We start from the raw sequence: 14,315 nt of genomic DNA on the forward strand, positions 1-14,315 counted from the left end.
TGGAAATGAAATCAAAGGATGTTACGCGATCAGCGCGATTCCGGGGTTCAAATGGAGAAAAGGAGATGTTGAGGCATTTTCTGGAGATGGGGTTCAAATGAAGAAAGGGAAGTGTTGCGACATTTTCTAGAGATCGGGGTTCAATCAGAGAAGAGTATATGCTGAGGCATTTTCTGGGGTTCAAATGAAGATTGGAGTTGAAGAATGTATCCGGGATGAGGTCCTTAGGATTATCTTCTGTTCATGTGTCACCTTAGACTCTGGCTGAGGCTGATGGAGGTCGTTATAGGTGTCTTCTGAGGAAGAGATACACATGCTACCTTCCTTTTGTGAAGGTATACCCTCTGACATGTCGCCCTCAGAGTGGTGTTTGGTGTTATTTCCGGCGTTGCCAGCGGAATTATCACGAGAGATTGGAGATCGGGGTTCAAACGGAGAAAAGAAGATGTGGAGACATTTTCTGGAGATGGGGTTCAAATGGAGAAAGGGAAATGTTGAGGCATTTTCTGGAGAACGGGGTTCACAATGGCGATCGTGAGTTATCGTCAGGCGACTGGGGTTCAAACTGGAGAATGGGGTTCATTATTTGGCAAATAGGAGAGCGGGGTTCAAATGCAGTGATTTGAGGATCATTTGCGCAGAAGAAAATTTCGGGGTTCAAGAAAAGCATAAAAGAGAAGAAAGAAATAATAATCCCGAGCGGATGTGGGGTTCAGGTCATGGTTATCCCTGCGTTACCATTTATTTTGGTATCCAGGTCGACGTTACTGTTTCGGTGATTCGGTCGACTTTCTCCGTTCCAGACGGATTTTTCTTCAAGATTGTTTCTTCGCCGATTCTGACAGGCGTTGTTAATTATTATCCCATCAGAGTGCAAATTGTTCGTCTGTTCTTGGTATTCAATCACTCTTCATCCTGATCATCTGAAAGCCGAGGCTGTTCATATCGACAGGTTCACAGTGGATTGAATAGGGACACCTTAGTGTAACACCTCAAAATTTGCCCTCCTCTCTTGGGACTAGCATATCATATTGCATATCATTTTTAAGTCATTAGGCATTGCATATTGCATATCATGTGGTTACATTGTGCAAGTCATCCTCACAAGTCTTGATCAGAAGATGAAGAGATTATGTGCAAGCTAAGGTTTCATTGGACTGATCATTAATCATCTGAGGATGGAGGTCCAAATTAGGGTTTTGTGGTTCTCAAGGAGATTGATCTTGGTCTTGTTTGAAGTGATACATCATCATCATCATGGTCTTGATATCATCCAGAGATTCCAGAAGATTGATCATATACCTTGAGATTAGGGTTTTGACCACTGGTCAACCCTAATCAGGTGCATTGGGCCAATTAGGGCATGGCTAGGAGATGGGGTCTATGATGGATATGAGGATCATTTCATGTGATTATATGGAGCTTATTGAGGCTAGGGGTTCATCCTTGAGCCATTTCATCAGAGAATTGGGGGCTCAGATTGATCAGTGCATTGCCAAATTCATCTATCAGTTGAAAAAGTCAACTGTGGTCAACTGTGCTTGATTTTATGGATTTGGAGATGGGAGAGAGTTGGATACACTTCCTTCATGTTGGAACAAGTGTTGTTTGACATTTCAAAGCTCAAGAATGGAGAAAATCAAGTCAAGACAAAAATTGCCAAAAATAGAAAGTGACTTGTAATGGAAGTTTCCAAAAGTGGAAAGTTTTTTACCACAAAATTACATGTCCAAGGAAGCTTCAAATTAAAATTTGTTCAACATGAAAGTTGTAGATCTTGTTCTCACCTTTCCAAAAAGTCCAAGAACTTAAAAATCCCATGTATGGTTGGCAAGTTATGGTCCATTCAATTTCAAAAATGACCCATAATCAAAGTGGCATAACTTTCACATGGAGTGTCCAAAATGAGTGATCTTTTTATGAGCAAACTCCATTTAACATGTACTTTCATGGTGCATAATCACAATTCTTCAAAAATGGTCAATGCAAAAGGTCAATTTTCAAGTGTACAATTAAAGATCCAAGGGCAAAATGGTCCAAGTTGAGAAATAATTGGAATTTTGGAATGGGAGTTTTTGCAACACCTCACATTTGCCAATTAGAAATTGTCTCAACTGTCATAAACTTTCAAAGTCCAATATTTGACTAAGTCATTTTGGAATTGCACTTGAAATTGCATATTTTGGCATAGCATGTTGAAAATGAAAATTACAAAGCCAATTGCCATGAGACAAGTGCCAACACATCACAGCTGGTATTTGGAGAGTGTGTGAGCTGTCATACAGCTGTCACAAGCCCCAGGGCGAAATGTCTATTTTGCCCTTGCTTTGTAAAATTGCATTTTTGCTAATTACATCATTTTTGGTTAATTTGTGATTAGAGATGGATTAAGTGGAGGTATATAACCTTAATCATAACTGAATTGTAAACACAATCACAAATCTCCAGAAATTCTAACTGATTTTCCCTCCAATTCTCCAAATTCATCAAGAAGCTTCAAGAACCAAATTCAACAAAACTCCTTCAATTCTTCATCAATTCGAGTGATTCTTCTTGATTCGTGCTCCATGGACCTTGTTCTTCAACTGTTTTGATGTGCCATTGCCTAAATCTCCAAGAACCGTGACTGTTCATACCTTGCTCAACTATGGCATTTTGAGATTTCTGGCAATTGAAGCGATCCTGAGCTAAAGTGTGAGTTCCAATCATCTTCCTCGAGCTTCATCTGCATCTGTTTCATGTAATTACGCGTGGAAACTCGAAGATCAAGCACTGCCTTCATCAATTGGTCAGTTTTCGAATTCTTTCTTTGCTCAAATTGTGATATGCGTTAGAAAGATCATTCAATGTAGATCAACATGATAGGCTTGGTTTTTGATTTAGTTAACTGTAGATTGAGTTATCATGCTTTGAATGTTTGAATGTGAAACTTTAATCGCTCGATCCGTGAGCTACAGTTAGAATTAGGATGAATCGTTAGCATATTTGTGATCCACGCACTTAGACCTTTCCATCGGTGTATCATTTGCTTGATTTGGTGAAGAATTGCTCGAGGCCGTAGCTGGACATGGAAGCTCTTGAGCGTGCGAAGAAGGAAGAGAAGTTCTGGAAATTTTTTGTGTTTGATCTTCTTTTTTCGCTTGGCATTTGAAATTGTTGTTTCCCGCGGAATCTGGACCAATCGCGTGCTGACACTGAATTAATAATACTGCGTCGTTTTGACCCCTGGACGCGTTAATTACAAGTTTGCCACAGCTTTAGTTTAATTCATAATACATTTAAATAATTATTTCACATAATTCATTTAACTTATAAAAATCATAAAAAATTAATTACTAATCCAAAAATAGTGAGACTTTTTTTGATAGATCCCAAATTCTCTCTAGTTTTTTATAGGCATGGTAACATAAGTTGTGCATGGAGAAATGTTGACCTGGCCTATTGATCTTTGACTTGTGTACATTTTTTGCATGTTTTGCCATTTTTAACATGAAATGCTCATACATTTAAAGAAATGATTGAAAAATTTTGTGCTTATTCTGGACATGTTGATGGTGATTTCCATGTAAAGTTTGTGATTTTTGGATACTTGATGATTGAGATATGATTTTTTGAAGTAAGGTGTGACAATTTGTGTCACACCAAGCTAGGTCAACTTTCTGATTTTATTTGCCTGGCCTAGAAATGTTTGATTGCTCCAATTTTTTGCATGAATGATCATTGATATGTCAAGATAACATGTGATTTTTGCTGGAATTTTTGATGTCATTTTCTAATTGATTGATAATTTTCTTCTCTGTATGCTCATTTGGTGACATTGTGTGATACATGTTGGCATATCTTCTGTGAAATTCTCATATGGTTTTGGATGAATGTGAAATTTGGTATGCTGGTTATAGACACATTTTAGGACATCATGCTTTTGGTCCCATTCATTTCTTAATTGTTTTCACTGTTTTATGAATTTTTGAAGTGAATGCTTGTGTTGATGTTATGAATTGGCTTGAATAATTGTGTCTGGATTTCTTGATTTTCATTGACCTACTTTCTTTTGTCCAATTGAGCTAAAAAACTGACATGCTACTTGTTGATTGTGTCCTGTTTAGGTGTGAATTATTTGAGGATTTTTGGAATTGTTTTGGTATGCTTTTGAGTGAAATAGTTCTGTTTGGTCTTTTGGTGTTGCAAATTGCATGTTTGATGTTAAATTGTGCATGAAATGAATATGGTGAAGGACATAAGCATGGGACCAATTGCATTTGCTTTTGAATGGTTTTAATTTGATTTTGGATTGGTTTGGCTTGCTGTTTAGATTTTTTTCTCCCTTTTGGACCCTAGGCTTGGCCTAGTGGTCTAGTTTCTCACATTTGGTGTGGATTTTCAGGTTGAAATGCACAATGCTTAAGGAGATTGCTTCAAGGCAATTTGAATTGAGTTTGGTTGATGTTTATAAACTAACTTGACTTTGTTTTGTAGGTTGTGAAGCTTGAGCTTGAGCTTATAGCTTGCACTTGTGTGCATTGACTTGTGTTGTCTGTATAGATTAACATTTGCTGCTTACTGTTGGTTTGTCTGAGTACTGATGATACTTGATTGATTTCAGGTACATTTAGTCGCTTACAGTTCTTTAAGAACTTGCTTGCTGCTGCTTGGTTTTTAAACCACTTGAGGTAGGACTTCTATTCTTCATGTAGTCTGGAAGACCTGGCCTGTTACTTGGCCAGGCAACTGTCTGAAGTCCTCCTTAAGAGGCGATGTTTGTGGTTGTTTACATTTGTGCCAAGCAGGTAAAGACCTCTATGAGGCAATTGGTGGATCAAAGGGATATGCAATCTATCCCCCACTATTCTGTGAGTCGTCCCTCTGCTCACACGGCTGTGTGTTGATGCATTGGGACACAAACCCAAGATCTTGTGCTGTTGCACAATCGAGTCAGAGTCTTTGAGCGTAGAAGGGTCCCTCCATTCTGGACCCACGCTCCTTTGTCTGAAGCTCTACCTGGTCAGGGATAAGAGCTGTGAAGTCTAATCTTCACTCACCTTTCATCTGCTTCACCTTAGCCCCGCAATGGCAAGGTTAAGAGCGAATACTACCCCTGTACAGATGACTTGCTTCGGCAGTCAAACCCATTGTTTGAGCCCACTTGACTGGTTATAGTGTGTGCTTTGTGAATATTTGTTTGATCTGTTAATGCTTGTATGCTTGTATGCTTGCTTTCTTCCTGGATAGGATTAGCTTGCAGTTGTGCAAGTAGGTAGAAACCACAACGTAGGGCAATGATGCATGACAACACTAGGCTCGAGTACAGCTCCCTGGTAGTGTGTCTTCCCTTGGTTTCGGGCTAGATTTTCTTTCCCTTTCAGGGGAACTACATCGCCCTGATCCTCGTTCCAGACGAGGTATGTAGGCAGGAGACCGCGCGAGGTCTCTCCGGGCACTTTTTTTCTTTTTGTGTGTGTTTGCTTGTTATCTTCTGGTGTGTGTTTTGGTTCGGATGCCGATGTAAGTCCATTGATTGGCTTTCGGGCTCCACGTTTGCCTTCTTGTATGCGTTTTGGTTCGGATGCTGATGTAAGTCCAGTGATTGGCCTTCAGGCTCCATGTTTGCCGGTGTGTTTGTTTGTTTGTTTGGCGTGCGTGAGCCGAACTACGGCAACTCTGATTCTCGTTCCAGACGAGATACGTAGGCATAGGATGCGATGTCCTATCGAGCTCTCTTCCCCTTAACCCCACCTGTGTTGTCTTCGGTGTGTGTGTGTGTGTGGTGTTTTAGCAACCTTTTCTTTTTCTTAGAGCGTGGATCCCGTCGAGTACGACGGACGTGAGAGGTGCTAATACCTTCCCCTTGCGTAACCGACTCCCTTACCCTTTCTCTTTGGTCGCGAGACCATGCTTTTTCCAGGTTTCTCTGAGCGTTTCCTTTCCCTATCTTGGGATAAATAACGCGCAGTGGCGGCTCTGTGTTGTGTTTTATTTCAGCCCGCCGGTTGTTTTTCGCGGATGCGACACTTAGGATCTTTGTTATTCATTGCCAGTGATCAATAACGGGTAAACTCATGTACTGGTTGATTTTGTTTATAGAAAAGGTTATGCGAGGCCTTGTGCTATATTAGAGAGTAAGGACTCTCGTTTTGAGTGATCTTTGTAGGTATCATGTTTATAAGATATAATGCAGTTGAGAAAGCGTCTTACCAATAGTGGAAAGGCATTTGAGCCTAAGAAAGAAAGGACAATCCAAACTCAACAATGTGCATGTGATTTCTCATAGCCCTGCCATTTTTGCTGATGTGTTTTGGAACAATACATTTTAAATTGTATGCGGGGATCTTTTGCAAGTTTTTGTATTGGTTTGTCCTCACTACCGCCATCATAATAGATTATCTTAATTTTCTTATTAAATTGATTTTTCTAGAGTTTTTAAATTGGATGAAGGCTTGTAGATTTTCAAATTTTTATTTCAAGTGATAAATCCATGTAAATTTACTGAAACCATCAATAAAATGCACATAATATTTAAAACAACAAGATGATATTATTAATACAGACTGCATACATCATAGTGAATCAATTATAAGATTGCCTGAGCATGAGAGGAATAGGGTTTAAAGAGTAAAAAATGCATTTTGTCATATTAAAAAAAAAAAATAATATTGCATTAAAAATTAGAAAGATAGTAGTTTATTTTAGCAAATTTTTTTATAAATGATCACTTATTTTAGGAAGGATGGAGTACTATTTACCAATAAATTTTATGGCCTCTATTTCTCAGATGTTAGGATATGTCCTTGATATGAATAAATTGATTGGTATATTTTATGGGATGACAATGCACATAGAATCATGCTAATCATAAGGGTAATATCCTAGGAATGTGTAATACTAGGCGAGTAAATGGCCTGTTTATTACAAATGAAATAGTTTACATAGTCAGTCAATTGTGTGATCACATAATTAAAGGGTTGTGTCTAATTCGGAGCGAAATTAAACGAAGTTTGAAAACTTGAAAACTTGAAAAGCATATGTCTTTTGCTTGAGTAGAAGCAAGTATATGAAATGTAATCTTAACAAAATGCAGAGGATTTTTTACTTAAAAATAAGAAAAAATGGATGATTGTCTGCTAAATCAAATTAAAAATTTTAAATTACATATGTGACATAACAAAATATTACTCCAATAAAACTCTTAAAACAAAAGTTAAATAACACGTCATTAAATAAGTTATACATTTTAAATTTAGAGATATGGTATAAAGGACATAAATATAAGAAGAAATTATCAAATTAAAATTATTTGGTTAGAATGATAAATCACTAGAATGATCCTTAAAATATATCTTTTAAAGAATGATTTTTCTAAAAAAAATTATCCACACTTTTGATCTTTAATATTAAAACTGTCGTTAAAATTATCGTTAATTTTGTCGTTAAGTTGTAGGAGAGACCAACAAAGTAATGAAAAATTTTAAAATAATTATTTTTTGAATAAAATATTTTGATGACTTAAAAATAAAACTTGACCAAACATATTTAACACTTTAAAAAATTAATGATAAAAATTTATATATTAATGAATTAGATAGAGATATAATATAAGATAAAATACAATGGTATTGTTTGGTGGGATAATGTAAGGTTGATATTGTATGCATTATGATAATATTCAATTTATGAAGTAAAATAAAAAATCAAATGATTTAAACAACAAGACAGTTTGGCCGAGTGGTCTAAGGCGCCAGATTTAGGCTCTGGTCCGAAAGGGCGTGGGTTCAAATCCCACAGCTGTCACTTTCTTTTTATTTTTTATTTTTTTTTCCATCAAATTGTTATCCAAAACTGGTGTTGTTTCTTTCATCATAGCAATGGCACTCTCAGCCTCTTGCTGCATTGTTGCTTCATCAAACATTAACCCCTTACCATCTTTTCCATTCAGACTCCCTTCCTTATGGCCATCCACACAAAAGGTACTCTATTCTCTATTCTCTATTTCCCTTTCAAGTTGAATTCAATCATGCACGCATGGTGTTTGTTGTATTGACTGTGCTAACTAGCCTGCTTTTTTTTAGGTGAAGATGGGGCCTCTCAGTGTTTCTCCAATGGGTTTTGGAACATGGGCATGGGGGAATCAGATTCTATGGGGGTATAAGGAATCTATGGATGATGACCTTCAACAAGTCTTCAACATGGCTGTTGACAATGGTGTTAATCTTTTTGATACTGCTGATTCTTATGGGACTGGAAGGTTTAATGGCCAGAGTGAGAAACTCCTTGGGAAGTTCATTCGAGATTTTCGAGGTTCATTCATCTTCCACTACATGTATAGCCTTTACTTTTCTGAATAGCCTGCCTGTGTAAATAAATGTGACTAGGAAATAGATTTCATGAAACATGTCTTAGGCCATGTTTGGATGAATAACTTAACTTGATTATGCCCTTAGAGTATAAACGCTTATCATATAATTGCTTATGTATATAAGTTTTCTATATCAAAAGTCAAATTGCTTTTATTAAGCTATTTTACTAATCTATCTTAGAGAATTTCTGAAAATTATATATGGATGTCATAAATTATTTCCATAAGCTCTCCCAAACACTTCTACAAGTGTTTATACCATTAGATAAGCTTAAATAAATGAATCTAAAGAACCTTAATGGAAAAACATAACACACACTGTATTGAATTCCTTGACTTCCTTTTCTTGTTCATCAAATTGTGGGTTCACATCCTTAGAGAAAAAGGGGAGCAGGAGTAAAATTGTGATTGCTACAAAATTTGCTGCTTATCCATGGCGCCTTACACCAGGGCAGTTTGTGAATGCTTGCAGGTAGTCTTCATATTCAACCTTCCACTGGAAATATCTGTTTTACATATTTGCTTATGCTATTGAACTTGAATAAAATAAATTTTCAGGGCATCACTAGATAGGATGCAGATTGAGCAAATTGGGATAGGACAACTACATTGGTCAACTGCAAACTATGCTCCTTTCCAGGAATTAGCACTTTGGGATGGTTTAGTGGCAATGTATGACAAGGTTACAATAATTCATGGTTAATAGTAGAATCACAATAAAGACCTTAAACAAACCATTTTTTAAAAATTTTGACTTGGAGGCTACTTACAAATGTTTTTTTCCTGTATAAAAGTACCATAATTGAAATTTGCAAATGCAATGTTTGGATAAAGACATTAAGGGTGCTATGGATAATTTTTATTTACTTGCAATTTTCATATTTTCACATATCAGAAGAACATAAACAAATTGTTCAATGATTCTTACTAGAAGAAAAACATTAGTTTTGATTTCTTCAATAATCAAGATTTTATCTGCATATTTATTGCCATTTAGGGTTTAGTTCAAGCTGTTGGGGTTAGTAATTATGGACCGAAGCAGCTTTTAAAGATACATGCTTACTTAAAAGAACGTGGAGTTCCCTTATGCTCAGCCCAGGTATAATGTTATGCATATTAGTAATGTAATAACGTTTGACATTCAAATTGTTTTTGGAGAAATGAATTTTAATCTCAGTAGTGACAAATAAGCATGTTCTAATTGTCAAACAAGACACAAAATATAGTATCATACCTTATTGAGTTTCTGAATGAGATATGAGTTAAATGAACATGAGTTGCCAGGATAACTCGAAACAGTAGTGATTTTGAATCCTGCAAATTATTCCATCAGTATGCTATAACCATTCAGTAATTGTAATGCTCTTCTGGTTATTCTTTCATTAATATTCTTTATAGTAATGTCAACATTTCAGGTGCAATTTTCTTTGCTAAGCATGGGGGAAGAACAACTAGAGATCAAGAGTATATGTGATTCTCTGGGTATTCGGGTAATTGCTTATAGTCCTCTGGGACTTGGAATGCTTACTGGGAAATACTCGTCATCCAAACTTCCAACTGGGCCAAGGTGTGTTGACAATTAGGCAAACATTTTAGACCGCTATTTAGCGTTTAACATTATAGCTTAATGCATTATTAGCTTTTTTTCCGCTGTACCTTTGTTATTAATTGCAAATCACAGGGGATTGCTATTTAAGCAAATACTTCCAGGTCTGGATCCTTTATTGAGTTCCTTGAGAGAAATTGCAAATAAAAGACGCAAAACCATGTCACAGGTAATCTTTTTCCTACTTTTTCCCACTACACCCTTGTGTATGAATATCACTAAGTTGCCCAGAGGTAGTACTAAAATTCTCATCGATTTCTTTTGACTGTATTAGTTTGATGCAACTAAATATATTTGAAGCCTGAAGGTGTACTGTGTAATATGCATATCACACATTAGTGGTTTAGGGCCTTATTTATAACAGTAAGAATCAAACTCGTTACTCTGAAGTTTACAACACTCATCCACACTTATTGTGGAATATACCAATCACTTGAATTCCAGCAGTACCACTACTGAATGAGGTCAATGAACAGAAAGTGCTATAAATGTTCTTTCCATCGTGTAGATTTTCTTTTTCTCACATTTATTTGACAAGGGCATTTCAACAAACAAGTTCTATAATTTTCACATTAATAAGGCGCATGCTTACATACAGTTCCATCTACTTTTGCAAAGCTAGGCCCCGCGGGCTTGGCCCGTCTTCTGGAGAACATAACTTTATGCTATTATCTGATATTCATATTCAGACTATAAACATCTTTCTTCAGTCTCTTGATCCAATGTTTCTTGTACAATACTACTCCTGGTCCTTGTTCTGAGCTCCAAATGACAGTACTAAAAACTCATTCAACAGAAAAGTAAAAGATTACTCAATTTAAATTATATGATATCAGACATCATTGATGCCTGGTGTCACAAAGTAAAACTGCTTTTAACTTGTCCACAACAACATCACAACTATTCCTACTACACTCTTTGTTAACAGGATCAACCGCCAAAAAAGACAAATCTTTAATGCCAATTCATTCCCGTTTTTAATGCTGTGTTTGCCAACACAACTTACTTTTTTAAAGGTTTTAAACTTCACTTTAAGGAACTACCAGCCAACCCATATAATTGTCTGTTATCCTAGTTGCGTTACAAAGTCAATGTTGAGCACTTACTCTGACAAACCTTGCCCAGTTTAATAAAATCGTCGTCTAATGCATCCCATTGTCATGTCAGGTTGCAATAAATTGGTGTATAAGCAAAGGCACAATTCCTATTCCTGGAGTGAAGTCAATAACACAGGCAGAGGAAAACTTGGGTGCTCTGGATTGGCGCCTCTCCTCAGACGAGATACTTCAGTTGGAGTATGCAGCACAGGAATCACCTCGTAGGATGATCCAAAACATTTTCCAAACCAGGTATACATGCTATCAAGTTTATGATTTCAGATATTGAAAGGTGAATAAAATTTGTAAATACTGGTGTTTCACACGACTTCTCTTTTCATATATCAGATAATAGCAACAAGCCTCGGCAGCATAAATTGCACACTGAGAATGACAAGGCAAAGCCACAGGGTTTTTATCATCTCATAACGTGAAAAACAGGACAGATTGTTGAACAATTTCATTTGTACTGGTTCAAAAGAGAATACCCGAATCAAGTACTGTATTTATTGTTATGAGTTTGTAATTCCAAAAACATGAATTGCAACCATCCAACATACTATTGGACAATCTTAAAAATATGTTCATAATTTTTTTGATATGTTTAATAACAATTTACTCAGAAATATTTTACTGGTACAGTGCTAAAAAAATCCTACTGTGAGAAACTGTCATGCACAGTCAAAATATGATGTATCAAAAATCACTCAAATTTACTTTCCTTTAACTTTCCGTAAATGGAAGGATCTAAAATCGTAATTATATAAAAAAATTATTATCAATTAACTCGTCTAGTTGCCAAAATTTTAGGCCAAAATTAACTTGCTTGCATAATTAAGAAAACTTGAGCATATTTCATAACATTGAAAAACAGAAGGAAAAAAAACTTATAGTAACATTATATGTAAAACAATATCTAGTAATATCATGCCGTCAAATAGGTATAAAACAAAATTCAAAAGCACCTCATAGGGTAACTGATTACCGTCACTGGTGTTGTTTAGATCCCAACTAAAATATAAACATAAAATAACTTGAAACCATAGAAATTAAGACCAACTCAATTGAAATGAAACAAATTATGAAGACAACTTATAAACTGTCTATTAAAGGACGCTTATTTACCAGTACGTGTCACTGATGCCATCAAATTCAAAATGGTTGTATATTACTGATGTATACATAATGTTTAAATAATTTGTTTTAGGGAAAATAAATAAACACTGAATTGTCAATAAAAAGTTTTAAAACTTGCATCTAAGTTTGGAACAATTAAAAAAACAAAATTATGACATGACATATAACAAAAAGTAGCATAATTGACAAGGATGATCTGTCTCAAACAAAAACAAAATCATGGACAAAAACTGTCATGTTTAACTTCCAACAAACTTCCTACAATACTAAGAAGCTAATTATCAAAATGCATTCTCCAGTAATCCATGACACCAAATAAATCCCTCTTGCAATCAGAACAGTCTACTTGATCTTCTTCTTTGGCCTCAACTGCAATACAAAAATATAATCCATGAAGACTAAATAATAATAATAATATCTGAATTAGGTTTAATAATCCATACAAGCAACAACCCAGAAAGATTATTCTACCTGGTTGCTGTGTCCACACTTCTTTTTCCTGCAGTTGACAGCACGAGGGTGCAGACGTGCATAGCACCTGCACACCACAATGATCAGTAAGCATGTAAGTTGTGACTTGATAATACATGGCAAGACAATTGTATTTCAAATTGTCTTTCGTCAAAAAGCGAAATACTACAAAGTAATTATGTAGACTTATAGTATCAAATAAGATGTAGGGTTTCAAATATTTATTTTCCAATATGCACCACCATGGCAATTACTACTATTCATTACTTTATAAAGAGCACATATTGTTTCAAAATCATTGGTTTCTGAAGTTCACACATAAGAAATCGTTAAAAGGCAATATCAAACACATATGGTGAGGTTTAACATGATTCCAAACACAATCCCTCAATTGGACTATTTAAGACCTAAACATAACACCTGTGTAACCACACTAAATTGGATCGACAGGAGCAATAATTTTACAGAATCGGATTGTTCTTTTTTAATGTTGTATAGTCTTCTACTTGTCAGCAACTTAAGTGTTTCACTAACACATTAGACTAAACTACATGCATCACCTTGAATACATCAATCATCAAACTAGCCATCCTAAACATTGCAATTACTCTTGCAGATACTTATTCTGAACTTTACAAAATACAACTACATACACTTCAATTTCCAAAACTAATAACATAAAGCTCAGATAGTGTAAACTTACTTGCGGCAGATTGTCTTATCCTGGTTGTATTTCCTGGCCAATGCCATCAAAGATGGCTCAATAATACCACCACGAAGCCTCAAAACAAGATGCAATGTTGACTCTGCAAAATCAAAAACAGATCTTATAAGCCTCTCCAATTAAACAATAGTCATTCAACAAAAAAAAACATGAAATTTAGGGTTCAGTCGCCAAACGTTCAATCAAAACAAATTTAGGGTTCAACCATTCAGCAAAAAGAACATGAAATTTAGGGTTCAGTCATTAATTCGAATATGAAAATTCCGAACCTTTCTGGATGTTATAGTCGGCGAGGGTGCGTCCATCCTCCAACTGCTTTCCAGCGAAGATCAACCTCTGCTGGTCCGGAGGAATTCCTAAACAATTCAAAAACAAGATGAATCAAACAAGAACGAATAAGAGAAAACGATAACAAATGGATCTGGTTATTTAGTTACACCGAACCTTCTTTGTCCTGAATCTTAGCTTTGACATTATCAATGGTGTCGCTTGACTCCACCTCAAGGGTGATAGTCTTGCCGGTAAGGGTTTTCACAAAGATCTGCATCTTCTTCCGCCTGTTACTCTTTCCAAGCTGCTGTCAAAGTTTTTGCGGTTGTTCTAATGGGATGTTTTTATACTAGGTGATAACATATTAGGGTTTTTTAGATGTGTTTCTTAGCCCAATTTTTTTTGGTTTTTTAATATTATTATTAGGGCTTTATTATGGAATTCTTTTATCAAAATAATCATCTTAACAAAATTCTCCAAATAATAATGTTTTTCCGTATGTTTCAAACCAAAAATAATATTAACGCATATTACACGTAACTGCATTGAAAAAAAATGTCAATTAAATTGGCGACTGAATTTTACCTAATTAATTGAATAGATGATTATGTACAAATAGTAATAGGAGCAGAAATCAGTCTAATTGGCGATTGTCCTTCT

At 35.7% G+C, this 14,315-nt stretch overlaps 2 protein-coding genes and 1 non-coding gene across 3 annotated transcripts; 2 read left to right on the forward strand and 1 right to left on the reverse strand.

Annotated features, from left to right (window-relative positions):
- The first annotated feature begins 7,705 nt into the window (after positions 1-7,705).
- TRNAL-UAG (transfer RNA leucine (anticodon UAG)) lies at positions 7,706-7,785 on the forward strand. Its single transcript has one exon. It is a non-coding gene; the product is annotated as a tRNA-Leu (tRNA).
- On the forward strand, positions 7,785-11,638 carry LOC127081562 (pyridoxal reductase, chloroplastic). Its single transcript, XM_051021808.1, has 9 exons — positions 7,785-7,961; positions 8,064-8,292; positions 8,729-8,822; positions 8,909-9,032; positions 9,348-9,449; positions 9,766-9,917; positions 10,032-10,125; positions 11,124-11,305; positions 11,402-11,638. Exons 1-9 carry the CDS (start codon positions 7,860-7,862, stop codon positions 11,403-11,405), a joined length of 1,083 nt encoding a protein of 360 aa, XP_050877765.1. The 5' UTR covers positions 7,785-7,859; the 3' UTR covers positions 11,406-11,638.
- A 687-nt stretch (positions 11,639-12,325) lies between these two features.
- Positions 12,326-14,049, reverse strand: LOC127081564 (ubiquitin-60S ribosomal protein L40). Its single transcript, XM_051021809.1, has 5 exons — positions 13,830-14,049; positions 13,655-13,741; positions 13,365-13,467; positions 12,662-12,728; positions 12,326-12,559 (listed from the first exon to the last, which is right to left on the reverse strand). The coding sequence occupies exons 1-5, from the start codon at positions 13,930-13,932 to the stop codon at positions 12,533-12,535; spliced, it is 387 nt and encodes a 128-aa protein (XP_050877766.1). The 5' UTR covers positions 13,933-14,049; the 3' UTR covers positions 12,326-12,532.
- Positions 14,050-14,315: the final 266 nt, after the last annotated feature.

This window comes from Lathyrus oleraceus, chromosome 5 (assembly GCF_024323335.1).
Source record: "Lathyrus oleraceus cultivar Zhongwan6 chromosome 5, CAAS_Psat_ZW6_1.0, whole genome shotgun sequence".
Taxonomy (NCBI): Eukaryota; Viridiplantae; Streptophyta; class Magnoliopsida; order Fabales; family Fabaceae; genus Lathyrus; species Lathyrus oleraceus.